Source organism: Canis aureus, chromosome 27, assembly GCF_053574225.1.
Source record: "Canis aureus isolate CA01 chromosome 27, VMU_Caureus_v.1.0, whole genome shotgun sequence".
NCBI classification, from domain to species: Eukaryota; Metazoa; Chordata; class Mammalia; order Carnivora; family Canidae; genus Canis; species Canis aureus.
In genome coordinates this window covers 10,118,002-10,144,757 of record NC_135637.1, presented here as the reverse complement: position 1 = coordinate 10,144,757, position 26,756 = coordinate 10,118,002, and the positions used below count along the sequence as shown (strand labels likewise).

Here is a 26,756-nt window from a genome sequence, read left to right as displayed (position 1 = left end):
ATTGAGAAACTGTCACAACCCAGAGGAGCCTAGAATGTGTGGAGTATACATATAACATGGTGTCCTAGACAGGATCCAAGACAGAAGAAAGACGTTAGGGGAAAAACTAAGGGAATCTAAATAAATTATGGACTTTAGTTAATAATAACTAAATCAGTATTGGTTAATTGGGGTAAATGGACCATACTAATGTAAGATACTAATAATGGGAAACTGGTGAACAGGTTATGGGAACTCTCTGTACTACTGTTGCAATTTTTCTATAAATCTAATAAAACGGCTCTAAAAAAGTCTGGGGGCACCTGGGTGGCTCAGTGGTTGAGTGTCTGCCTTTGGCTCAGGTCATGATCCTGGGGTCCTGGGATTGAGTCCCACATCAGGCTCCCCAGAAGGAGCCCTCTTCTTCCTCTGCCTGTGTCTGTCTCTCTCTCTGTGTCTCTCATGAATAAATAAAATATTTTTAAAAATAAATAAAAAGCAAAGTCTGTTAATAAAAAAGTTAGATCTGACTAGTGACTATGGAGAATGGGTTTTAAGGGTGGGGCAACGTGGGAACTGGGAAGGGAAATTATCGCAGCCCTGCATGTAGGATGTGGCTTGGATCTTGGTGGGAGATGGAGAAAGAGAATCCAGCTCAGGGGGTCTGACCCCTGGCAGGGGGTCTGAGCATGGCAGGCCTCATCAAGAGGTGAATTGTAGGGGACAGAGAAAGGGAGGAGTTGGGTATGATGCCCAGATATTTGAACCTGAGCAACTGGTGGATAGTGTTATTAACTAAGATGGCATTGACTATGAGAAAACTAAGTAAGGGAGGAAAGCCTGGGACTGCATTTCTTTTTTGTTTTATTTAAGGATCATGGCCTGAGCCAAAGGCAGACGCTCAACCACTGAGCCACCCAGACATCCCTGGGACTGCATTTCTGCTTCAATGCATCTGAGGGGCCTGTGGAACATCAGAGAGGAGATACCAAGTAGGCAGGGAGATGCAGGAGTTTGTCTTATGGTTAAGGTTCAAGCACCTAGGGACACCTGGGTGGCTCAGTGGTTGAGTGTCTGCCTTCAGCTGAGGGTGTGATCCTGGGGTCCCAGGACTGGATCCCACATCGGGGTCCCTTTGGGGAGCCTGCTTCTCCCTCTGCCTGTGTCTCTGCCTCTCTCTCTCATGAATAAATAAATAAAATCTTTTTTAATTTTTTTATTTTTATTTTTTTTAAGATTTATTTATGATAGACATAGAGAGAGAGAGAGAGGCAGAGACACAGAGGGAGAAGCAGGCTCCATGCCGGGAGCCCGACATGGGACTCGATCCCGGGACTCCAGGATTATGCCCTGGGTCAAAAGGCAAGCGCTAAACCGCTGCGCCACCCAGGGATCCCAATAAAATCTTTATTTATTTATTTTTTTTTTAAGAACAAACAGTTTTCTGTATTATTATTTTTTTTAATTTTTTTTTTTTAAATTTATTTATGATGTCACACAGAGATAGAGAGAGAGAGAGGCAGAGACATAGGCAGAAGGAGAAGCAGGCTCCATGCACCGGGAGCCCGACGTGGGATTCGATCCTGGGTCTCCAGGATCGCGCCCTGGGCCAAAGGCAGGCGCTAAACCGCTGCGCCACCCAGGGATCCCCCAATAAAATCTTTAAAAAAAAAAAAGGTTCAAGCACCAATTTATGAGCAAGGAGCTTGCCTACTATGTGGAGGATCCAGGTATGAAAAGGCTTTAAGAGATTTCGAGTATGTTCAGTGAGCAAGCAACATGCCAGGGAAGCCTTGACAGGTTCAAATCAAAGAGAATGGAGGAGACCAGCTGGGGCAATGGGGAATCAGGGGGCTGCCCACAGGCCCTGGGGCACAACGGATGGCAGCCATCTTCCTGCTCTGGAAAAGCCTGTCCTTGACTGAAGGCAGCACACATTAGTCCTGGTGTCCAGCCAGTCTCCCTTTGGAAGAAAGCCTTCCCTTTCTCTAGGCTGATATCCAGGATAGCCAGATAATTGAGGGTCAGAGGCCAGGAACTCACATCTGGCAGCTGACCAGGCCTGTCAACTGAAGGGCTTACATAACTGCCAAGGCGGGGGTGGGGGGGGCGTGTGTGTCACGGAGTCTCTAACTGCCTCTGGGCGTGTGCTGTATTGCTCAGCAGCCGCCAGGAAAGGTGAAAGGCCTCTATTGTGTATCTACCCCAGGGCCCTAGCTGACCATGGGGTTTTTCGGGGGTTTTGTCACATATAGAGCAGAAAATTCTTTGAAGTGTTTTCTGAAAGTGATCTCAACTCACACAGCTCTGACCCCTTTGGCTATAAGTAACAGCAGGATGTCCGGAGTAAGGGTTCCCCTAGAAGGCTACAGAGTGGGGTGAGCCCAGGCCTGGCTGCCTGGGGTGTGTGTGTGTGAGGTGCCTTACTGCCTCTCCTGGACCCCGTCCAGTTCAGCACGTTTTCCACACCCTGATCAAACCCTCCAACACTCTTGGTAGAGTAAGTCAACCACCTCCTAGAAGCTGCCGATCAGTCCTGTCCCTCCTTCCTCCCTACCTTCTCCACGCTTCCCTGTCACTGCCCATTTCCTGCTCCACAAATTCCAGTCTTCTTCCCCCATTGTGATCTTTCAACTTGCCATTCCTTTGCCCAGATCAATCTTTCTCTGCCCACTTTTTTTTTAATAAAATGAAATCCACATAACATGCAGTTAACTTTTTTCAAATGTGTGAATTCATTGGTATTAGTGTATTCACGCCAGGCAACCTCTAGGTCTCTCACGCTTCAAAACTTTCTCATCAACCAATAAAGACACATCATACCCATTAAAGCAGTCACTCCCCATTTCTCCCACCTCCATGCCCTGGTCACCTCCAACCTGCTCTCTGACCATAGATTTGCCTGTTCTGAATATGTCATAACAAAAGGAATCATCCCCCATGTGGCTTCTATGATTGGCTGCTTTCATTAGCATGATGTTTCTAAGGCTCATCCACGTTGTAGCGGGTGTCAGAACTTTGTTCCCTTTTTATGGTGGAATCACATTCCAGTGTAGGCATACACCACCATTTGTTTATCCCTTTGTTACGTTATGCACAATCCAGTTATTTCCACCTTTGGCTATCGTGAATAAAGCGGTTATGAACATTTATTTACTTATTCATTCATTCATCTATAGATTTTATTTATTCATGAGAGACACACAGAGAGAGGCAGAAACATAGGCAGAGGGAGAAGCAGGCTCCCATGGGGAGCCTGATGCAGGACTCAATCCCGTGATCACAACCTGAGCCAAAGGCAGACGCTCAGCCACTGAGCCACCCAGATGTCCCTGTTATGAACATTTATGTACAAGTTTCTGTGTGGACATGTCTTCATTTCTTGTGAGTCTCTAACTAGGAGTGGAATTGCTGGATCATATGGTTACTCCATGTTCAACACTCCGAGGACCCACCAGATTATTGTTGACTCATTCTCTCCCGCAGACACCTGTGGCTGACCCCTCACCTCACTCAGCTCAGATGTCACCTCCTCAGAGGACCCCAGCTCAACAGCACCCTCCCCCAAATCACCCTCCTGTCTTTTCACTGTTTGAGGTTCATGATCCATTAGAATGTAGGTGACCTCGTACTTCAGACATTCTGTTGGTGACTCACAGTCTAGCACAGTTCATGGCACACAGTAGGCACTCAATACGTCCTAATCATTGCTGAAAGACTGATTTCAGGTGGTCTAAGGTAAGGAGCAGCAACAATGTGAGGCCTGTCTTTGTCATCTGAGGTTGCTGTTGGGACCACCCAGGAGTGACTCATCTGTTTAAGTGGACTACTTCCTCCTGCCCCGAGGAGGGAAATACTGGTTATGCTGTTTCTTCATCCATCCCTGTTAGTGACTCAGCATGAATACCTTGTCAGCAATTCCCAGTCCTTGGGCTGGAATGGTAACTCTTAATGACTCATTAAGTAACTCTTAATGACTTATTGCAAAGGTAAAAAAAAAAAAAAAAAAAAAAAAAAAAAAAAAGAAAAAAGAAAAAGCCACGAAGGCGGAAAAGATTTTGGGCAGAGAATTGGCTAGATGAATAAGGCTGTGATTAGCCTGGTATGCTTCCAGCTCTGGGTTCAGGTGTTCAGGCTGCCTGGCTCAGGTCCCAGGTTTGTCACTTAGCTTTAGGACTTTTGCAGGTTGCTTAATCTCAGTTTTCTTGTTTGGAAAAACAGTTTATAGTACTAGCTCCCTCATGGGCTTGTCTTGAAGAGTCAAAGAATGAATATCATACAAAATGCTTAGTGTGGCATTGGTGCATTGAAACATTTTATACGAGCATAGTTGCCAGCATCACTGGCCTCATCTCCCCGTCTGTCCTGGTATCTGCAGGCTGGCCATTCAGTTGGAAGGAGATAATGAATGTGTTTTCAAAAAGGTAAAGGAGGGACACCTGGCTGGCTCAGTCAGAAGAGCATGCAGCTCTTGATCTTGGGGTCTTGAGATGGAGCCCCATGCTGGGTGTAGAGATTCCTTAAGTAAATTTTAAAAATTGAAATAAAATAAAAACAAAAAGTTAAAGGAAAATTGTGAATGTACTTAAGGCCTCTGGGTGGCACAATTTAAAATGGTCAATTTTATGTTATGTGTATTTTACCATAATGAAAAATGCAAACATTAAACAGTTAACTTCTTTCTGACTCCCCTACCCAACACCCCCCAAAAAGTTAAAGAATTTTTCTGTGTTATTATTTGAAATATAGCAGCTCTCCTACCTGGGGCTAGAAATAACCAACTTCTGCTGTAATGAGTGTTTCGGTGCTGAGTCCCAGAGTCCCTGCTCTGTGGTATTTCTAGAATTTCAGACCCTTGAGAAGTGCAGGATTAGAGTGAGGTTGTCAGGGAGGGAAGAGGATGCAGATGCCCACTGTGGCCTCTCAGGTCCAAGAGAGAGATGTCTGGACGGGCTGCTCACTTTTGAGCATTTAACAACTTCTGTTTTCAGTAAACAGAAATCAGAATAGCTGCCTTCCATCTTATTCCGGAAAGTGTGGGTGGGACCCATCAATGCTTAGCACATGAGAGTTGATTTACTTTGTTTTGAGTGTTCCATTCCCCCATCCCTGGGAAAAATCCTTTTTATTTTTTTAGATTTATTCATTTAGTTGAGAGAGAGAGAGAGCAAGGACACAGAGGGAGAGTGAGAGAGAGAGAGAAGCAGACTCCCCACTGAGCAGGAGCCCAACGCAGGACTCGATTCCAGGACCCTGAGATCATGACCTGAGCTGAAGGCAAATAAATCCTCAACCAACTGAGCCACCCTGGAGCCCCCTTGGGGAAAATTTTAATACTCAGAAATGTACATGAGGGCACCTGGCTAACTCAGTAGGCGGAATGTGTGACTATTGATCTTGGGGTTGTGGGTTCTAGCCCCTCATTGAGTATAGAGATTACTTAAAAATAAAATCATGAAAAGGAAGAAATGTACATAGAATATAACACACATGTGCCCAACACTTAGAGTCAAACATTGTTAACATTTTCTTCTATTTGCTTTGAATTTACTTTTTTTTTTTTTTTTAAGATTTTACTTATTTATGAGAGAGAGAGAGAGAGAGAGCGCGCACAAGCAGAGGAAGTGGCAGAGAGAGGGAGAAGCAGACTGCCTGTCAAGCAAGGAGCTTGATGCAGGGCTCTATCCAAGGACCCTGAGATCATGACCTGAGCTGAAGGCAGACACTTAACTTCCAGGTACCCCTGAATTTACTTTTATTCTTAACAAAAGTGCATCTGTTGGTGCCCCTCTTATCTAATCTCAAGACAAACTCCAACACGAATGAAGTGTATAACCTCTCAGCTTACTTTTATTTATGTATTTATTTTTAAGATTTTATTTAAGTAATCTCTACACCCAGCATAGGGCTCAAACCTACAACCCCCAGATTAAGAATGGCATGCTCTACCAGCTGAGCCAGCCAGCCAGGTGCCCCCTCAGCCTATTTTTAAACTTTACACACATGGGGATGGGGGAAATAGGTGATGGGGATAAAGGAGGGCACTTGTCCTGATGAGCAAGGGGTGATGTATGGAAGTGCTGAATCACTATATTGTATATATACAATCACTATATTGTACCTGAAACTAATTACTCTGTTAACTAACTGGAATTTAAAACTTTAAAAAAAGGACCCCTGGTGGGGGATCAGCCCAGGTGGCTCAGCAGTTTAGTGCCACCTTCAGTCCAGGGCCTGATCCTGGAGACCGGAGATCGAGTCCCACGTCCGGCTCCCTGCATGGAGCCTGCTTCTCCCCCTGCCTGTGTCTCTGCCTTTCTCTCTCTCTGTGTGTCTCTCATGAATTAATAAATAAAATCTTTTAAAAAAAATTTAGGTTTAGAAAACATGCCTCCCCCAGCAATTCCATCTGAGAGAACTAAAAATGTATGTCCACACAAAAATACATACACAAATGTATATACACACGGCAGCTCTATTCACAACACCCAAAGGTGGAAACAACCCACATATTCATCAACAGATGAATGGATAAACAAGATGAGGTCCTGCTATGCAACCAAATATTATTCCACCAGAATATGATGGTGCATGATTCCATTTAAATGAAGCACCCAGAACAGGCAAATCCATAGAGATGGAAAGCAGATTAGTGGCTGCCAGGGGCTGGGGGAGGAGGGGAATTGGGGCGTGAATGCTTAATGAGTACGCATGTCCTTTCCAGAGTGACGAGAATGTTCTGAAACTAGATTGTGATGATAGTTTCACAGCATTGTGGATTTACTAAAAGCCACCGAATTCTACGCTTTAAAAAAATGGTTTGAATGGTAAACTTTATGTTCTGTGAATTTTACCGTGATTAAAAAACATTTTCTTAAATTTATTCATGAGAAACACAGGCAGAAGGGAGAGACACAGGCAGAGGGAGAAGCAGGCTCCCCGCAAGGAGCCCGATGTGGGACTCGATCCTGGGACTCTTGGATCACGCCCTGAGTTGAAGGCAGGCACTCAACCGCTAAGCCACCCAGGTGTCCCTAAAAAACATTTTCTAAAGGCACTCCTCTGAGGCACACAGAGGGCAGAACTATGGGTTGTACAGTTTGCTCATCTCAACTTTGGTTGTCCTGATCTGCACTCCTGTGACCCTAAATGAGAATTTCTATATCCTCACACCCACACCAATGCTTGGTACCCAAGAGAAAAATAATCTAGAAAAATAATCATGGGGCACCTGGGTGGCTCAGTTGGTGAAGCGTCACCTTGCGCTCAGGGCATGATCTCAGGGTCCTGGGAGGGAGCCCTGCATTGGGCTCCCTGCTCAGCGAGGAGTCTGCTTTTCCTTCTCCCTCTGCCTCCACACCCTCCATGCCCCACTCTTGACTTCTCTTTCTGTCAAATAAATAAAATCTTAAAAAAAAAAAAAAAGGAGGATAATGGATTTCTGAGCCCATGAGTTATGGAAATTTCCTAAGGTAGGGAAGGTCTCAGATTTGGAGAGAAAAGCAGATTTGGGGGACACCTGAGTGGCTCAGCGGTTGAGCGTCTGCCTTTGGTGTGATCCCGGGATCCAGAATCGAGTCCCACATCGAGCTCTTTGCAGGGAGCCTGCTTCTCCCTCTGCTTGTGTCTCTGCCTCTCTGTGTGTCTCTCATGAATAAATAAAATCTTAAAAGAAGAAAAAAAAACAGATTTGGGAGCTTGCAGTGGGGTGAGAGCCCTGGCACTGCCATTGGGCAATGGAGAGAGGGACGATCCTTCCTACGACCCAGGTGAGGCTGCTTGGCCCCACAGAGCCTACCTTCAGCATCCTCTCCAGCTCTCCAGCTGATGACGAGCATCTTAAGGTGCTGGCTTTCTGTCTCCGGAGCTGTCAGCTTTGACTGACCTCAAATCAGATTAACAGCCTCCTCCCAACATGTATACTCTGGATCAGTCTGCCGAGACCAGCTGTTTGGAAGAATTCATCTGCTGCCTACTGTACTCATTCAGCTTCAGGGATCAGCTTGGAAGAGAGAGGAGGCAGCAAGAGGGGAGGGGTGACCTCTAGCAGGGGTTCGGCAGGTGAGAAATGCCCAGGCTAAAAAGAAAAAAAAAAGAAAAAGAAAAAAAGAAAGCCCTCTCCTCCAGATGGTAAAGATGCAGCTGGGTATAGAGGCTTCCCCAGACCCCTGCCTCAAGCTGGGATAACTACCCAAGACAAGCTACAGAATTTGCAGGGCCTGGTGCAAAATGAAAATGTAGCGCCCCTTGTTCAAAAATTTCAACATAGGTTGCATGTCAGTGCAAAGACAGCCCTGCCTCTGTCCTCTTCTTGGGTCCTTACACCAGGACTAAGCCTCCTCTGGGTCCCCACAGCCCCTGCGCCCATCTCCATTCTATCCCATCCTTCCTTATTTCCTTGTCTGGGTTCCCAGCAGACCAGGCATTCCCCGAGGGCTTGGCTGCAATGGTTTTCCCTGATTGCCTCACATGATACCTGGGACAGAAGAGCTCCACCATATTTGCTCAATTAATTACAAAGGAGAAAAAGTCTACTTCAAAAATCATGGCTCTCCACTTCAGACCCACCAGGATAACTGCAATTCAAAATTATAAGTAAATGAAAACAGAGAATAACAAGCATTGGTGAGGATGTGCAGAAACTGGAATCTTACTACTTTGCTGGCAGGAATGTAAAATGGTGCAGCATGGAGATAGTTTGATGGTTCCTCAAAATGTGAACCAAAGAGTGACCCTATGACCCAGCATTTCAGTCCTAGTTGTCTACCTGAGAGATATGAAAACATAAATCCACACAAAAACATGAATACTCACGGCAGCACCTTATTAAATTAAGTATTAATTTAATACTAAAATTAGCCCAAAGTAAATCATTTATTTACATTTCGTAACAGCCAAAAAGTGGAGACAACCCAAGTGTCCATCGAGAGATGAAGGGATAAACAAAATGTGGTCCATCCACATAATAAAGGACAACTCAGCGATAAAGAGAAATGGAGAGTACTGACACCTGCTACAACCTGGATGAGGCTTGCAAACAAGATGCTCAGTGAGAGAAGCCGGACACAAAAGGCCACATAGTATATGATTCCACCTGTAGGAGATGTCCAGAAGGGGCAAATCTACAGACAATGCACTGGTGGGTGCTGGGGGCTGAGGGAGGGGACTATTAATGGGATGGGCTTTTTTGGGGGGAAAGGATAAAAATGTTCTGGAACTAGAAGATGCTGATGATTGTCCCGCACTGTGAAGGTACTAAATGCCATTAATAGTAAATTTTATGTTGTGTGTATTTTACTACAGTAAAAACAATTTTAAAGAAATCTTTAAATGCAATGTGTCACCCTAAATTGGATCCTGGAATAACAACAACAACCAAAAACCCATCGTTAACAGAAAATTGGTGAAATAGGAAAAAAAAAAAAAAAGCTTGGAGTTTCATGGACAGTGACAGGCCAGTGTTGTTTTCTTGGTTATGATAAGTGTGCCATGATCATGTGAGATGGGAACAGAAGGGAAATTGGCTGAGGGCTATATAGGAACTCCTTCTGTCTCATTGCAAGTTTTCTGTAATACTAAAATTAACCCCGGGGCACCTGGGGGGCTCAGTCAGTGAAGTGTCTGCCTTTGGCTCATGTCATGATTTCAGGGTCCTGGAACTAAGCTCCACATTGGGCTCCCTGCTTGGTGGGGAATCTGCTTCTCCCTCTGCCCCTTTCCTCACCTCCCCTTACCCATCCACCCACTTGTGCTCTCATATAAAAAAATAAAATATTTTTAAAAAATACTAAAATTAGCCCAAAGTAAATCATTTATTTAAAAAATCATATCTGCCTTCTAAAAAGCAGCTTGCTTGGCTTCTGGAAGGTTCTTTTGTCTGCCTAGGGCCTGCTTTTGGGTTCAGGTTTGCCAACCGGGGAGCTGGAACTGACACTGGCATGGGAAAGTACATAGAATCTGGAGCCCGGCCTGGGGAGTGTGGGGGATAGTGGTGGCAAGGCAAAGAGAGGGGCAGTGGGAAGGGGGTGAGAGAGGAGCATGGGCTGGGGTGGGGCTGGGCTGGGGGCCTCTGGCAGGGGGACACTCCTAGAGGAGGAAGCTCCAAGGACTCTGGAGGACTAGGATGTCCAGCATAGAGATTGCAAACTGGTGACCCCAGCTGAAGTCTGCCTCGGTTTTTTGGCCCTGGGTTTTGTAAAACTAATTTGAGCCAGTCTATAAAAAGCAGTCAATCTCACATTAAAACTAGAATTTCCAGCTTCTCCAAAAATCTCTGCACATCTGCTAAGTCAAGGTCACCTTCCTGCATGGCCTCAAGGGGCTGTAGACAAGTCCCAGCCATTCCCACTAAACAGGTACGAGGCCTTGGCTGCCAGTTATTCTCAGCCTTGCACTGTATTCTCTCATTTTTTAATTTTTAAAGATTTTAGGTATGTATGTATGTATGTATGTATGTATGTATGTATGTATTTGAGAGAGAGTGTGTGCTGAGCAGGGAGCCCAATGCAGGGCTCAATCCCAGGACCCTGAGATTATGACCTGAGCTGAAGGCAGATGCTCAACTAATTGATTGAGCCACCCAGGCGTCCCTGTACCTTCCTTTTAATGAAACAGAAAGGTGTCTCCGCCCCTTTGCAAAAGTGGAAAAGCAGAAAAGAAACAAAGAATGCTGTTGTCTGATTTTTCTTACACCTGGCTGATTTCACATACCTCTGATACCTACCTGGTTCCTGGAGGCACTTCTGTTTGAGAACTTGTTCCAACATTTGACCTAAGGTCTTTGCTGTGAAGTCAATACCCTCTCCTCGACCTGTGCCTTAGAGCTCCACTCTTACAGGTGTTCCGTGGTTGGGATCAGACACACACACCTGCTTCTCGGGTGTGAAGCTGGGCTCTACCACCTACTAGCTAGTGGTCTTGAGTAAGTAGCTTAACCTCCCTGTGATTCAGTTTTCTCAAGCCCCTGAGATGAAGCAGGAGACTTAGTCACTGTTTGGGCCAGTTATCTGGCAGGAAGATGGGTATGTTGAGCTGATATATGTAGTGTGACTATACCAGTAGTTACAATATTGGAGATACTTCTCCAGCACTTGGTAAATAGCCACTGTCCCCGGCCCTCTCCTAGGACCCCAGATTTCCTCACAATCCAGCAAGTAAGAATAACCACCACAGGACTCTTCCTGTGTCCAGTCTTACAACCTCTTTTCTGATTGAGCTGTTAGGTAAGACTTGTTGGCTCCATGGGGTACTCAGTCTCTGATGGAAAAGAACAGGTGGCATTTGCCGGATCTTGGCTTTCCTGGGAGGCACAGAGGTCCCATGGATTTTAAGGAAACAGGTCTCTTACCCTGAACAAGCCCCATGGAGACAGATGGACAGACATGAATAATTCATCTCTGCTGGAGATCCTGGGGACATGAAGAGCACAGATAGGGGGCTCCCAGACCCTGGGTGGCAGCAGGGGGAAGGCGCTATACAACCCAAATCTTTCAGGCTAGGTCTGATGGAAAAACCTAACTAGGTGATGGGGCAGAGGGCCCAGGAAGAGGTTAGAGGTCAGGGATCAGAGGTAGTACACTTTATTGACCGGATTCTTCCAACATCTTGCAATGCTCCCCACCACCACCCCTGCAAAGCCAGAGCCTGAGCTTTGCCACTGTCCTGTCCACCAGACAGGGAAGAGAACGTGTCTCTCAAACATCCAACATCCGAAGGGCCTCCGAGCCTCCGAAGAGCAGAGCAGCAGGGGTGGATGTGGGAGAGGTGGCTGCCGCTGGAGGGGGTATAATGGGAGCAGGGGATGAGGCAGGATTGAGGGGCTCAAGCTGGGTGCAGGGCTGGGGACACCCTGAGGCTTTGTCAGGCCTGGCCAGCCCCTCACTCCCCCCCAGTTAAGGTTAGTTGTGGTTCACAGTGAGACTGGCTTAGATTTGGCAGGGCGGCAGGGACCATGGGCAGACTGGTGCTTTCCACCCTTGCTGCCGACCCTTGGCCTGACTCACGGAGGTGGGAAGAGTGAGAGAGAAAGTCCCCAGAAGGGACAGGGAAGCCCCTTCTCTCGAGGGACAGAGGCCTCGTTCTCCTCTGACATCCCCCAGGCTATTAGGATCTTTCACTCCTGGCTCAGAAGTTCCTGGAACATCTCAGTGACCTTGCCCATCATTACTCCCAATTAAAAAAATGTTTTTGAAGTCTAGGAGTTGACTGGCACCCATGAAACCAAGCAGTAAAAAACCTGGTAAGATCTTGGTTTAAAAAGGTAGCTCTACCTTCTCTTAGAAGTCTTGGGAGACCAGATGGAGACCAGCATTGTCTCCGCTGCCCCGAATGGAGGAGGTGGCTCATGGCAGTGGGGAAGGGGGGGTGTGGGCTGGCGGTGGCCCAGCGGACAGGGTGACAGGGCAGGAACGGGGGCAAGATGCAGGAAGCAGTGACATGTGGGACACGGCAGGTTGCCCTCCAGTGCCATGGGCCTGGGCTCAGAGGGCAGCAGGGTGGCCCCCATGGGTACATGTGCCAGGCAGGCACCAGGGCATCTGCCCCACTGTGAGAGGCAGGGCCCGTGGTCAGGCCTTGTGACCGCCGCTGCCCAATGGCTCCTTGAGGCCAGCCGAGCAGTCCGAGGCGGGCTCGAGCCCCAGCATCTGCCGCTGCACCAGCTTGGCATAGAGGCCACCCTGTGCCAGCAGCTGCTGGTGGGTGCCCTGCTGCACCACGCGGCCCTTGTCCAGCACCACGATGAGGTGTGCGCGCTCCACCGTGCTCAGGCGGTGCGCGATGATGAGCACCGTGTGCTTCTGCAGGTTGCCGTGGATGGCCTGTTGGATCTGGGGAGACAGGAGGGGGCCGGCTTTTGCGGGCACCGCCCCAGCCACCTACAACTCTGCCAGGGCCTGGCTCGGCTCCCAGATCAACCACATCCTAGTGAAGTTTAATCTCTCTGAGACTCAGTTCCTCATTTGAAAGGCCAGGGCTTGCACATGACCAGCCTCCCGGGCTTCAGTTCACGGGGGACAGAGCTCAGTGCAGGGCACAAGGAAGGCGCTTGGCCAGTGACAGGCAAGCCCTAAACTGGTCGCCTCTGGTCTTCCTGCTCCTTCTACTAACCTTCGCCTTGGCTAATGATCTCACCATCAGCCCCAAAGCTCAAACCAGTGAGACATGGCCCTCAATTCCTCATGCTTGGCTCATCGTCCAAATCCAACTCATGCACAAATTCTGCAGGTGCCATCTCCCCAGTTCATCTCATTCTATTTTTTTCCATCTCATTCTTTATATCCTTCCACTGCTACCACTGTTACTGCTCCCTGAACGCTGCAACCTGCCATCCACCCACCGCCCTGAGCCCATTGCCCGCATGTATTTAACATTTCAATCAGGAGCGCTTAGTGGCTCAGTGGGTTGAGCACTTCAACACTGCCTTCAGTGTCTGCCTTCAGCTCAGGTCATGATCTCAGGGTCCTGGGATGGAGCCCCATGTTGGGCTTCCTGCTCAGCAGGGAGTCTGCTTCTCCCTCTGTTCCAACCGCTGCTCATGTTCTCTCTCTCTCTCACTCTCTTTCTCTCAAATGAATAAACAAAATCTTTAAAAAAAAAAAAGAATAAAATCCAGATGCCACATGACATTCTGCACTTGTCATAGACAAGAGGGAACAACATGAAGAGTGACCCTAATGTAAACTATGGCCTTAAAAATAAATTAATAAACTATGGGCTTTAGTTAGTAACAACGCATTAAAACTGGCTCATCAGTTGTAACAAATGCACCACAGCAAGATGTTAATAATAGGAGAAACTGCCTGCAGGGTAAAAAGGAGAGACATGTGAACTATCTGCACTTTTTGCTCAATTTTCTTTAAACCTGAAACTTTTCTTCAAAACAAACAAACAAACAAACAAACAAAACAAAACTCTAAAAAAAATAATCCAAACTCTATAACTAAGGCCTGAGGAGGCCCTGTCTCCCTATGACTCTGTCCTCACCTTACTTTGTCAGACTCCCACCAGCCTGACATGCTGACCTTTGGGCTTGCCTGTGAACTTGTTCTGGGCCTTTGAACCTGCTGCCTTTGGATGCTCATCTGGCTCCTCTCTTCCTGGCTCTCAGCTTAAATGGCACCTGAAGACTCTGCTTCTACCCATGAGATGGCCACAGTCCACCAGGACCTGGTCTCTGGGATGACCCAGCTCCCCTAAATGCTCACTGCTGCCAGGAGAATTGACTGTTCTAGCCAACACCTGATGGTAGGCCCCTGATCTCCCTTTCTTAGAGCATTTAATAAAAAGGGCTTATAATTATAAATCCTTATTCTGTCCCTTTCTCAAGCACCTGAAGGCCATTCCTTTTAAAAATAATCATCAGGAAGGACAGGCCTCAGTCTCCCAATCTCTACAGAGGACAGAATTCTGGCCAACAGTTGCCAGCCAGCAGACACCACTGCCTTATCATAACCACACTAACCAACCTTTCACGGGCTTTCCAGTGAGCCCTGCTCCTTCTGTCTTCCTTCTCTTTTAAAATGCCTGTCATCACTGTCACCTCTGTACCAATTAGAATGGAGCTCAGCTCTTTCTCCTACTGTCAGTAGCTACTGAATAAAATCTGTTTTTCCAGCTTCCATATCTGATTATGAGAGGAGTGACCTGTCTTATTCTCTCTCTCAGATGACAGTTTTGTGTTTTACGTACCATAGGCCACAGGTTGAACTCATTCTTGTCTCCTTGTTTATTATGTTTCTCCCCCCTGGCATGGAAGTGCTATAGGGGCTGGTGGCCTATGTGTCTGGTCACCTACCACTGCAACCTCGGTGCCTGGGACAGCGACTGGTGGCCAGGAGGAGCTCAGTGAACACCTGCGTAATCAATGGCTTGACCTATGGAGGGGCCAAGGTAGCTACTCAGTGACAAATACACCGTTGGACACTCTTTAGCAATGAAAAGGGGGCTCAGAGAGTGGGAGACACTGTCTTTCATGATGAGCTGAGGGCAGGGCCTCAAATACAAACTGCTATCATGTAGTGTCAGCTCTATATGAGCCAGTAGGCAGGTCTGGCCCTGGGGTCCCCTACCCTGGCTCCTCGCCTTTGGCCCTCAACACCCCAGTCTGGAAGGCTGACACCCTGAGAGAGCTCTTATGGCATCTCTAAGCCTTTCCTGGCTCCTGTTCCATTCTTTGGTGTCACCCCACCACCCCGCAACTCACCAGGTACTCGCTCTCTGCATCCAGGGCGCTGGTGGCTTCGTCCAAGATGAGGACAGGTGGGTTCCGCACCAGAGCCCGAGCCATGGCCACACGCTGTTTCTGGCCGCCTGATAGCTGGGCACCCTTCTCCCCAGTCTCTGCATGACAAAGAGACATAGGTGAGTGAGCAGGGGGTAAGGCTGGGGCAGCTCTAGGGAAGAGAGAGAAGACCTCTTCCTCTTCCTTTCCCTGCTGCCACGGGAGCTGTGATCTCCAGGAAAAGGAGCCTGTGCCACCGGCTGGGACCACCAACAGTCCCAAAACTCCCCAAAGGATGCTTTCCCTCCCTGTTCATGCAAATTATGACTACATTCAATTGGTACTAAGATACCACTTTTTACTTATTAGTTTGGCAAAAATCTCAATGTCTGATATTGCACTGTTCAGGTGTGCCCCATCTTCCTGGGGCAAGCACCTTTGGGGTAACTGTGTAAATGTATGGATCACAAGTACAAGTGTACAACCCTTGCACCAGCAAACCCACCTCTATGACTCTTTCCTACAGGCTGACTTTCCATGCACAGTACCAAAAGGCACATGTTGTCCACCACTCACAGCACTACTATTGCAAATAAAAACAAAAAAATCTACTCAAATGTCCATCAGCAGGAAACTGAATTTTTTTTTAAAGATTTTATTTGTTTATTCACGAGAGACACAGAGAGAGAGAGAGAAGAGAGAGAGAGAGAGAGGCAGAGACACAGGCAGAGGGAAAAGCAGGCTCCATTCAGGGAGCCCAACGTGGGACTTGATCCTTGGACTCCAGGATCAGGCCCTGGGCCCAAGGCTGAGCCAAACCGCCGAGGACCACCCGGGCTGCCCAGGAAACTGAATTATTTAAGTAAATTAGCATAAGCCCTGAAATACTATGCAACTACTTATTTCTTTTTCTTTTTTTTTCAATGAAAACATTTTTTTTTTTTTTTTTTACAAAACCTTATGTCAAGGGCTAATTTTCAATAGATCACAGCAAGGGAGCTGCTCTGTTACATACAAAACCCTGACCCAAAAGCAGGTCATCTACAAATCATTTAGTACCAGGTTCCCCACTATGCAACTGTTTAAAAACAGAGCAGGTCTCTAAGTGACAATATGGACCAATGATTAAGACACTGTGTTAAGTTGAAAGAAGAAAGAAAAGAAAGAAAAGAAAAGAAAAGAAAAGAAAAAAGAAAGAAAAAGAAAGAAAGAAAGAAAGAAAGAAAGAAAGAGAAAGAAAGAAAGAAAGAAAGAAAGAAAGAAAGAAAGAAAGAAAGAAAGAAAGAAAGAAAGAAAGAAAGTCGGGTACAGAATATAAGGAGCTGTTTTTTTTCTGTAAAAGGTCAGGAGGAAATAAAAATATACATTCCTATTTGCATAAAGAAACTCCCAAAGGGCATGTAAGAAGATAACATAAGAAATTTTGGTGGGGGGCAGCCCTGGTGGCACAGCGGTTTGGCGCCGCCTGCAGCCTGGGGTTGATCCTGGAGACCTGGGATCAAGTCCCACATCGGGCTCCCTGCATGGAGCCTGCTTCTCCCTCTCCCTGTGTCTCTGTCTCTGTGTGTGTCTATGAATAAACAAATAAAATCTTTAAAAAAAAAATTTGGTGAGCCAGGAGGAAACAGGGGTAGAGAAAGGGATGGGATAAAACTTTTCACTGTATAGCATTTCACATATATTTTTAGTTTTGAGTCATGTGAATAGCTCCTTTACAAGAATTAAAATTTTAAGTATATTAAATAGAACAAAATACATAAATTAACATATTGCTAAATTTAATATATTAAATATATAATTAATATATAATTAATAATTAATATATTAAAATATTGATTTACTAATGTAAAATTAGGCTATATATATATAATTAAAAAAAATAAAAATAATATCCTGGGGTGCCTGGGTGGCTAAGTAGATTAAGCAACTGACTCTCGATTTTGGCTCCAGTCAGGATCTCAGGGTCTTGAGACCTAGTCCCATGTTGGGCTCTGTGCTAGGCTTGCTGGGTGGAACCTGCTTAAGATTCTCTTTCTCCCTCACCCTCTACCCCTTCCCTGCCCACGCTCTCATGCTCTCTCTCTCTCTCAAAAAAAAAAAAAAAATGTTTTAAAACTAAATAGAGGTGATTGGTTACATGGTACTGTAAATGTACCAAATCTCACTGAAATGTTCACTTTATTTATTTATTTATTTTTTTTGAAATGTTCACTTTAAGATGGTTAAGTGAATTTCACCTGAAATAATAAAGAGCAGCTGACAGAAAGCAATGCTTAACTCACAGGATTGCATCCCTGAGGGTTGACCTTTAGGCACAGTGAAGGTGATGCTCCTGGGCTGCATACCTGTATTGTAGCCATCCTGAAGCTCCATGATGAAGCCATGGGCATTTGCCTTCTGTGCAGCTTCCACCACCATCTCAAAGGGCACGGTGGGCAGACCGTAGGAGATGTTGTCTGTGATGGAGCGGGCAAATAGCACTGGCTCCTGGCTCACCAGGGAGATCTGTGCAGGAGAAAGGATGGGGCATGAAAGGCCAGGAACACATCCATCCAGCTGTCACCAGGAACCTCGCCAGCCCCAGGCCTTTTTGATGCCAGGGGTCTTGGGTTGGAAATCTGATCAGGGCCTGCACCCAGCTGCTAAGCATCAGCTGCCTCTCTTCTTCCAAAACAATAGAGTCTACTTTCTGCACAAGCTTCAGCTTCCTCTGACCAAAAATCTGGGACCCTAGAATAAGTTGGCTGCTCTGGGCTAAGCCAAGTTCCTTGACCTCCAACAGAGCTCGCTGTCTGCCCATGTCCTGGGGGAGTTGGGAGGGAAGAGGGGCGCCTGTCTGGCTTAGTCAGTGTACCATCTGCCTCAGCTCAGGTCATGATCCCAGGGTCTTGGGACTGAGCCCCACATTGGGCTCCCTGCTCAGTGAAGAGCCTGCTTCTCCCTCTCTCCCCTGCTTGTACTCTCTCTCTCAAATAAATAAAATCTTTAAAACCAAAAGAGAGAAAGAGAGAAAGAGAATGTAGAATGTGAGTAAGTCTGTCCATGCCAGAAGACAAGAAGCCACAGCAGGCCCCCAGGCCATGAAGTCCTCCCAGATGCCCCCTCCCTTCAGAGAGAATAATTGAAAGAAGCTTGTCCCATGATTTCAGTATCTGAAACATAGCCTACAAAAATGAGAGTATAGAGGGTAACACTGCAACATTACACATAGAAAAAAAATCAATTTTATAAATTGGGGATTAGCTAATAATCACAGTGTACCCATAAAATCAAATACATACACACAGCATGACTCTGCTTTTGCTAAAAAACAAACAAATATATGTAGGGGGGCTTGGGTGGCTCAGCTGGGTAAGCCTCCAACTCTTGATTTTGGTTCAGGTCATGATCTCAGGGTGGTGAGATCAAGCCTCATGTTGGGCTCTGTGCTGGCTGTGGAGCCTGCTTAGGATCTCTCTCCCCTCCCTCACCCTCTGCCTCTTGCTCTTTCTCTCAAAAAACAAAAAAAAGCAAAAAAAAAAAAAAAAGTATATATGTGTCTTTACATATTAATGCATTTATATCAAGAGAGAAAACAGGTTGGAAAGGATATTTACTAAACTGCTAACAACCCTACGACCCAGCAATTGCACTGTTGGGGATTTACCCCAAAGATACAGATGCAATGAAACGCCGGGACACCTGCACCCCGATGTTTATAGCAGCAATGGCCACAATAGCCAAGCTGTGGAAGGAGCCTCGGTGTCCATCGAAAGATGAGTGGATAAAGAAGATGTGGTTTATGTATACAATGGAATATTACTCAGCCATTAGAAACGACAAATACCCACCATTTGCTTCAACGTGGATGGAACTGGAGGGTACTATGCTGAGTGAAGTAAGTCAATCGGAGAAGGACAAACATTATATGTTCTCATTCATTTGGGGAATATAAATAATAGTGAAAGGGAATATAAGGGAAGGGAGAAGAAATGTGTGGGAAATATCTGTAAGGGAGACAGAACGTAAAGACTGCTAACTCTGGGAAACGAACTAGGGGTGGTAGAAGGGGAGGAGGGCGGGGGGTGGGAGTGAATGGGTGACGGGCACTGAGGGTTATTCTGTATGTCAGTAAATTGAACACCAATAAAAAATAAATTAAAAAAAATAAACTGCTAACAATAGTTACCTACACGGAGTGGAATTTAAAAGGTGAAGTGGAGGGGGACTCTCACATCTTAATTCCAAAATTCTCTGAATGTATGGGAATGTGGTTAGATTGTTGCATTTTACTGTTTGGGGCTTATGAAGATTACAATTTTTAATTTGAACTAAAAAGAAGGCATTCACAAAAGAGGAAATCCAAGTAGTAAACCACATGGAAAAGTATTTGATATATTTAGTCGTTAGGAAAATGCAAAAGACTGCTGTGAACTACTTCTACATGTATACTCAGCAGCTGGCAAAAACAGCACTGTCAATATTAACTGTCTGAGAATATTACAAGTCTGAGCATATTAGCTATTGCAAAGCCTGAATGGCTCTGCCTAAGGGCCACTTCCAGAACTCTGGTGGGCAGAAGCCTTGTCATCATACACCTGGGACCACTGCTCAGCCATCTACACCTGGTTATGTGCAGATGGGTGGGCAGATATCACAATGTGTGGCCTCTGCCACCATCTAGAAAATGGCTAGGAGTTCTGGAATCTCTGTGCCAACCCTTAGGCTCTCCTATAATTTAATGTATGTTGATGATGAAAATGGTGCCTTCCTGATAGTTGGTTTTTCTTGTATTGTGTACAACCTGAACAACCATCCAGGGCATCCCTGTTTTTAGAGCTAGCACAGGATCAGGTGTTGAGGATCCCTTTCTAAAATAATTACCAAAAACCATATGGTCATGAATAGCCTCCTTTAAGTATTAGAAATGACTTAAATGTGGAGCAACTGGAACTCACATCCACTGCTAGTGGGAATGTAAAGTTGTGTGACCACTCTAGTGACAATAGCTACTAAATGTAAAGTGGATACTATGTATCCACTCTGGGAGAACATACATACCTGTGTACACCAGAAAACATGGACAAAATTGTCTATGTCAGTATTATTGGTAACAGTAAAAACAGGAAACAATCCAAGCATCCATGAGGAGCAGAATGCACACATAGATTGTGACATGTTTACACAGGAGATTATCATCCAGCAACGAAAATGAATGAACTACAACCAGAGCCTCAAGCTGGATGTCTCACAAATAAGGCTGAGTGGAAGAAGCAAGACACAGATGAATGCATGCATGCTCTACGATTCCAGCCAGGTGAAGTTCAAAAGTAGGCAAAACACAGCTCTGCTGTTTGGGGAGACATAAGGCGATGGTAAAACCAAAGAAAAGGAGAAGATCATAAAAGTCAGGGAGATGTGGCTCCTGGAGGGAAGAGAAGGGACACATGGGGTGGAGGAGTGCTGGAATGTTCTGTGTCTTGACCTGGGAGCTGGTGCACTGGTGAAACCCTCTGAGCCATACATCTACCTATATCACTTCTCGGTACTTGTGTTACAGCTCACAGGGGTGAAGGTCAGACAAAGAAAGTGCACGGGATAACACAGGTCCATTTCCGTACCACTCGGTGCAGGTACTTGTGGTCATAGGCACTGATGGGCTTCCCATCCAGCAGCACGCAGCCCCCCTCCAGGGGGTAGAAGTTCTCCAGGATGTTGACGCAGGAACTCTTCCCACTGCCTGAGGGCCCCACGAGCGCGGTCACCTTTCCTGGGGACAGGCTGAAGGAGACATTCTGCAAGGAACACGCGGATACCGTGTGGGGCCACTGGCTCAGATGCTCTGGCCTCGGACACAGGTGGGCACCATTCCCAGCTCCCCCGTGCTCTTTGCCATGGTTGGGCACTGCCAGCCCTCAAAATGCTCTCCTTTCTAGGATTTGGCAGCAGCTTGATGCTCATTTCCACTGCCTGGGTGCCTCTTCCCCTTGCTCAGGACCCAGCTCAAATGTCCGCTCCTCTGAGAAGCCCTCCCTGACTGTTAACACCATCCCTGTAAACTACCTCTATCACACCACCCTGATTTACTGCCTTCCTAGCACTTTATCTGGAATACTCTTTAATGGTCTGCCTTCCCTGACTACAGCCCAAACTCCACGAGGACAAGGACTCCACCTTACGTAATCCTGGCTACACTGCAAGGCCTGGTGTGTAGGAGCTGCACCCAAGATGGGATGAGGGAAGGGAGGATAGGGCAGGCCTCAGGCACCCCTCTCTCACCTGCAGGACTTGGGTGTGGGGCCGAGTGCGGTAGGTGAAGGTCACGTTCTCAAAGTCCACCCGGCCCTCCAGGCGCTCAGGGGCCAAGTTCCCGTCATGCACCATGGTTGGCTGCCGGTCAATGAACTCGAACACCTTTTCGGCGGCCCCCACTCCCTGCATCAGGCCGCTATAGACGGAGCCCACGGACTGCGGGGGGAGGAAACGCGTTCCTGTCTCACTGATACCCCAATGTTGGGACACCCCCCCATGGGGCCAGAGAGATGAAGGCAGGCCAGAGAGAGCAGGGACACAACAGCTGCTCTGGGGGGTGGCCAGAGGACACTGCCAGGGTACCCCACCAGTGCAGCAGATAATGACAACACTGACAAAACAAAAGCAGCAAGAGGTGCCTGGGTGGCTCAGTTGGTTAAGCGTCTGCCTTTGGCACAGGTCATGGTCTCAGGGTCCTGGGATCGAGCCCCACGTCAGGAATCTCTGTTCAGTAGGGAGTCTGCTTCTGCCTCTGCCTCTGCCCACCCCCTGCTGGTGCTTTCTCTCCTTCTCAAATAAATAAGTAAAATCTTTAAATTAAAAAAAATGAGAGCAGAAATAAATAATACTGAGCTGTTAGAACACATTAGGAGCCAGTGCCTTGTGGCCATTACAGCTAAACCTCACCCCATCCTGCAGGGTGGATGTTATCACCTCCCAGAAGAGGAAACGGAAGGGTAGGGAAGTTACATGAACCAGCCAGAATATGGCAGAACAGGACATCCGAACAGAATTACTCTCTTGGCTGCCACAGCAATTTAGCAATTTTTAAATTTCGGTTTTATTTATTTATTTTTAAATTTATTTTTATTTATTTATGATAGACATAGAGAGAGAGAGAGAGAGAGAGAGAGGCAGAGACACAGGCAGAGGAGAGGGAGAAGCAGGCTCCATGCCGGGAGCCCGACGCGGGACTCGATCCTGGGACTCCAGGATTGCGCCCTGGGCCAAAGGCAGGCGCGAAACCATTGAGCCACCCAGGGATCCCCTAAATTTTGGTTTTAAAAACTGCTCTTAAAAAAAAAAAAAAAAAAAAAAAACCCTGCTCTTAATTCATGCAATCCATACTCCTTGGGTAAGAACGTACACGACATAAAACATGAGTGATACCAGCAGCTCATTTAATGAGCCCTTTGTGTATGTGTAGGTCCTAGCATTATCTTGTCTTTTGCTGATGAGGAAACTGAGGCATAGAGAATTCAAGTCACTCCCCCCAGGTCACACAGCTGGGAAGTGGCAAAGCCAGGACTTAAACCCAGGTATGGCCAGCTCCTGAGTTCAGGCCCTTGATCAGTACTGTGATCAAGGGGCCTGACTGGGGAATCCAGCACAGCTAGGACCTGCATCACTAATATCAAGATATTATCACTGGTGTTAAGATATGAGCGCCACGGAGACGGTGCCCCTCCTGCCTCCTCCACGAGGAGGCCCTAGGTATCCACATACTATAGTTTCCCAGTCCTTCCTCTGTGCGTTTACAAACACATGCACATATTTGATAAATAATTGTGAGATTGGGACTCCTGGGTGATTCAGCAGTTGAGTGTCTGCCTTTGGCTCAGGGCGTGATCCTGGGGTCTGGGATTGAGTCCCACATCGGGCTCCCTGCATGGAGCCTGCTTCTCCCTCTGCCTATGGTCTCTGCCTCTCTCTGTGTCTTTCGTGAATAAATAGAATCTTAAAAAAAAATTTTTTTTTAAATAAAAATAAAAACCATGACCCTGGCCTCAGACTCTTTCTACTGCTTCACGGCACGTCTCAGGGTCCCCTGCACACCAGTATATACAGATCTACCTCCTATCTATAGCTGTTGCCTCGTTTCTATAGCACAAACGTACTGCTTCTGGAACATGGATGTGCCATATAGGCCCAATCCCTGACCGGTGGGCAGCGGAGGATGCTTTGACTTTTCAATAGCAGAAACAATGCTTCGCTGGGTGTCCACACACCTCTGCCCACCAGTGTGGGCATGTCAGCAGCCCAGGGTTCCTAGAGGCAGAACTGCTACATCAGATGACAGGCAGGTGTGACTCTAGCCAATGCGAAGTGCCATCCACAGCCGATGCTAACACCCTCTTCTCATGCACGTCCTCAGCTTTATCACTGGAGGACAGAGGCCCAAATTCGGTGCCAGGGACTTAACGCCCCCACTCCAAGCATCCTCAAACAGCAACTAGGGGAGGCTTGGGCATGTGGACACCCCAGCTCCCTGTCTCAGGGTCTGCTCCTGGGGAAATCCAAATTGAGGCAATCTAAAACAAGCCCTGTTTCTTCTTTAAAGTGTGTTAAAGTCAGACCCATCGGCTTTGAGCCCGGTTCCCCCCCAAACGTGATGGGCCAGTCCCTTAAACTCTCTGAGCCTCAGTTGCTTTTTCTGAGAAATGGGAGGCAGGACAGTACTGAGACCCCTCACGGTCTTCTTAGAAGCATTTCCTGAAAACGTCCTTGTCCCTGCCAGTTTGCTCAGTAAACAGAGCTATAGCAGCTACTCAATAATATTACTGTTATTGTTGGTATGATGTTCTCTCCTCACCTACTTAGAAATACCCCATCCATCAGACCCTGGTGCATCTCCTACCTCTTAGACCCGCTTTCCCAACCCTCCAGTTCCCCAGCACCCCCTCCCCCAGCCAGCCCCTCACCTCCATACAGTCTCCCAGGACAAATTCGTAGATAATGAAGGAGATGAGGTTGCCGCTGGTCATCTGCCCCGAGATGACGAGGTGGCCCCCGTAGTAGAGGATACTGACCTGGACTACCAGCAGCGTGAGCTGGGGGCAGAGGGAAGGGGGGACCTGGGTCACGGGGGAGGCCTTGGCTCAGACCTGGCCCTGCCCCCATGCCCTGCCCCCTAGGCTGCAGGGGCAGGTGAGAGCGGGTGGACTGTGCTCTCCCAGCCACAGACAGACTACAGCCAGGCAGGGATGTCCTCCCAGATGCTGTCATTCATGCCTGCCCGCTTCCCGGCCCTGGACTTGGTCCCCACAGAGGCCCCCAGCTGGAGGCAGCCAGGGACCTGGCAGAGAACAAGGCTTTCTTTGTAAGGCCCTGGCACACACACACACACACACACCCAAGTGCCTCAGCCAGGCCAGGCAGGAGCTATTAGTTTTCCTCCTCACTGGAAAGAGCATGGCTCAGGGAGTTTGTCCACTGGCTGAGGTCACACTGCAAGCCAGGCAAAGCAGGATGATGGGGTCTGTTTCCTATCCCCACTAGGTCCCGTGAAGGATGGGCTATGTCCAGGGGAGCCCTGCCTCCCACTGCCTCTAGCACCTGGGAGGTGGGAGAGGAGTGGAATCTGAGTACCCATGGCAACCCATTTGGGCTCCATATTTGCCTCTCCCCACTCTGAGCCCCTGGTTGGGTGAGACCGAGATTGATGGATAGTTAGACGACAGTACCTTTGTGCAAGGGACAAAAGGCACCCATGCAGGGGTCAGATTGCTGAGAGGCTTGGCTAGCAGAGCTGGATTTCAGGACCCTTCTCCTGGCTGAGTACTTTTGAGGGGTGGCCTGCCCTGTCCCCTGGTTGATGATCACTCCTTTTTCCCCCGGAACTCCAAACCCTTCTCATACTTACCCCAGCTACCCCCCAAAATGCCTACTTCCCAGATGTGGCCAACAGACTGCAACAGGCTCCAAGTGCTCCCCGTTCTCCAGGGAGGTGCTATGACTCATCCCCAGGGAGTGAGTGACCCAGACACTCTAATGGGGTATGTGTGGTTGTGACGTCGGACCTGCCAGACAGTGCAGCCTAGGTTGGGTCCTGCTGGCTTCGAGGTGACTCCCTTCTGGGCCAAGGATGTTTCCCCATTTGAGATGTTTCCCCTGCCACCCCACACCCAGGTGAGAGGGAAGAGGAGGTGCCCCATGAGGACATTCACTGAGAGGGTGCATTCTTTTCCAGAAAGATTTACCTGTGGACAGGCAGAGTGAAGTCAAGTGCAGCCAGCCTGACACCAACATACGGGGACCCAGGCTCACGCCCTGTTCAAGGGATCCCCCATCTATGTGTCCCGCCCCCCGACAGTCAGACTTGCCCAGGCCAGGGGCACATACCCCGCTGCCCCAGACGTAGTACGTGTAGGCTGCAGCCTCCTTCCTGTTCAGCTTGTACACCTGCTGCAGCTTCCGAGAGTACACCTCTGCCTCCTCTTCCTCATTGGCAAAGCTCCGCACTGTCTTCATGGCACTGATGGTCTCCTCGGCTGTGCTGCTGGCCCTTGCCAGGGCATTTTGGACCTCTTTGGAGAGCCTCTGTGGACAGAAGTGGGGACAAGAAGGAGACCCCAAAACAGGCAGTCTCATCATGTTTTATTTATTTATTTATTCGTGAGAGACACACACACACACACACAGAGAGAGAGAGGCAGAGACACAGGCGGAGGGAGAAGTAGGCTCCATGCAGGGAGTCTGATGTGGGACTCGATCCTGAGACTCCAGGATCACACCCTGGGCCAAAGGGAGGCGTTAAACCACTGAGCCACCCTGGGATCCCCCCAGTCTCACCATCTAACAGCCCTTCGGCCTCTCCAGGTTTTTCTACCTTCAATTAGTACCAGCTCTCTGCACAGAGTTCCAAGGACAAAAGGATGAGACCAAGCTCCCCATTCTTCCCCATCGCCTTCTAGCCCTATCTGACAGATTCAGAAAATAGACTCTAGCTGGGTTCTTGGGGTGAGCTCCTAAGGTTCCAGCTCCTGAGGGATGGGGGTGCTGATCACTAAGTCTTTTCTAGTACTTAAAGGTTATTCATAACCAGACAGTTTTTGGTAATCCTCTCAGAAAAGGAACCTTAACACTTGATTCTATGCTAGAATAAGACAGGAATGCCCTGGGTGGTTGTTTAGGTTGTACACTATACAAGAAACACCAACTATTTAGGGTGTGCCATTTACATTATCAATATACTATAAATTATGGTAGGGTCTGAGGATTGGCACATAAATTCCAGAACTCCTAGCCAAATTCTAGATGGTGGTGGGGGGCTGTGAAATCTGGCTGCACACTATGTGTGTATGACCAGGTATAGATGGCCAAGAAATAGTCCCAAGTGTTGGAGCACCAGGCTGCTATCCACCAGAGTTCTAGAAGCAGCCCCTGGTCAGAGCTGTTCAGGCCTTGTGAGAGTTAACATGCTCAGATTCTCAAACCATTGAGGAAAGCTACCAGAGAGGCCAGGCCAGGATCATGCCTGGGCCTGTCCCATGACCCTTTGAGTCTTGCTGAGGCCATCGGAAGCATGTGGTGTGTTCTGGCATCT

The 26,756-nt window shown here is 47.7% G+C and overlaps 1 protein-coding gene across 5 annotated transcripts in view; it reads right to left on the bottom strand.

Moving 5' to 3' along the window:
- Positions 1-11,542: 11,542 nt before the first annotated feature.
- ABCB9 (ATP binding cassette subfamily B member 9) overlaps positions 11,543-26,756 on the bottom strand; it is a 30,051-nt gene continuing 14,837 nt past the window's right edge. For 3 of the 5 annotated variants that reach the window (XM_077875391.1, XM_077875390.1, XM_077875393.1), the window contains 7 exons: positions 25,553-25,750; positions 24,133-24,261; positions 21,458-21,646; positions 20,800-20,973; positions 17,545-17,704; positions 15,182-15,318; positions 11,543-12,806 (listed from right to left, as the gene is read on the bottom strand). In XM_077875391.1, the coding sequence (XP_077731517.1) occupies positions 12,546-12,806; positions 15,182-15,318; positions 17,545-17,704; positions 20,800-20,973; positions 21,458-21,646; positions 24,133-24,261; positions 25,553-25,750 (1,248 nt within the window). In that variant the 3' untranslated portion in view covers positions 11,543-12,545. Of the gene's footprint in view, positions 12,807-14,723; positions 14,853-15,181; positions 15,319-17,544; positions 17,705-20,799; positions 20,974-21,457; positions 21,647-24,132; positions 24,262-25,552; positions 25,751-26,756 lie in introns of those variants that run through there. The other 2 variants (XM_077875395.1, XM_077875394.1) reach the window with 2 other exon arrangements.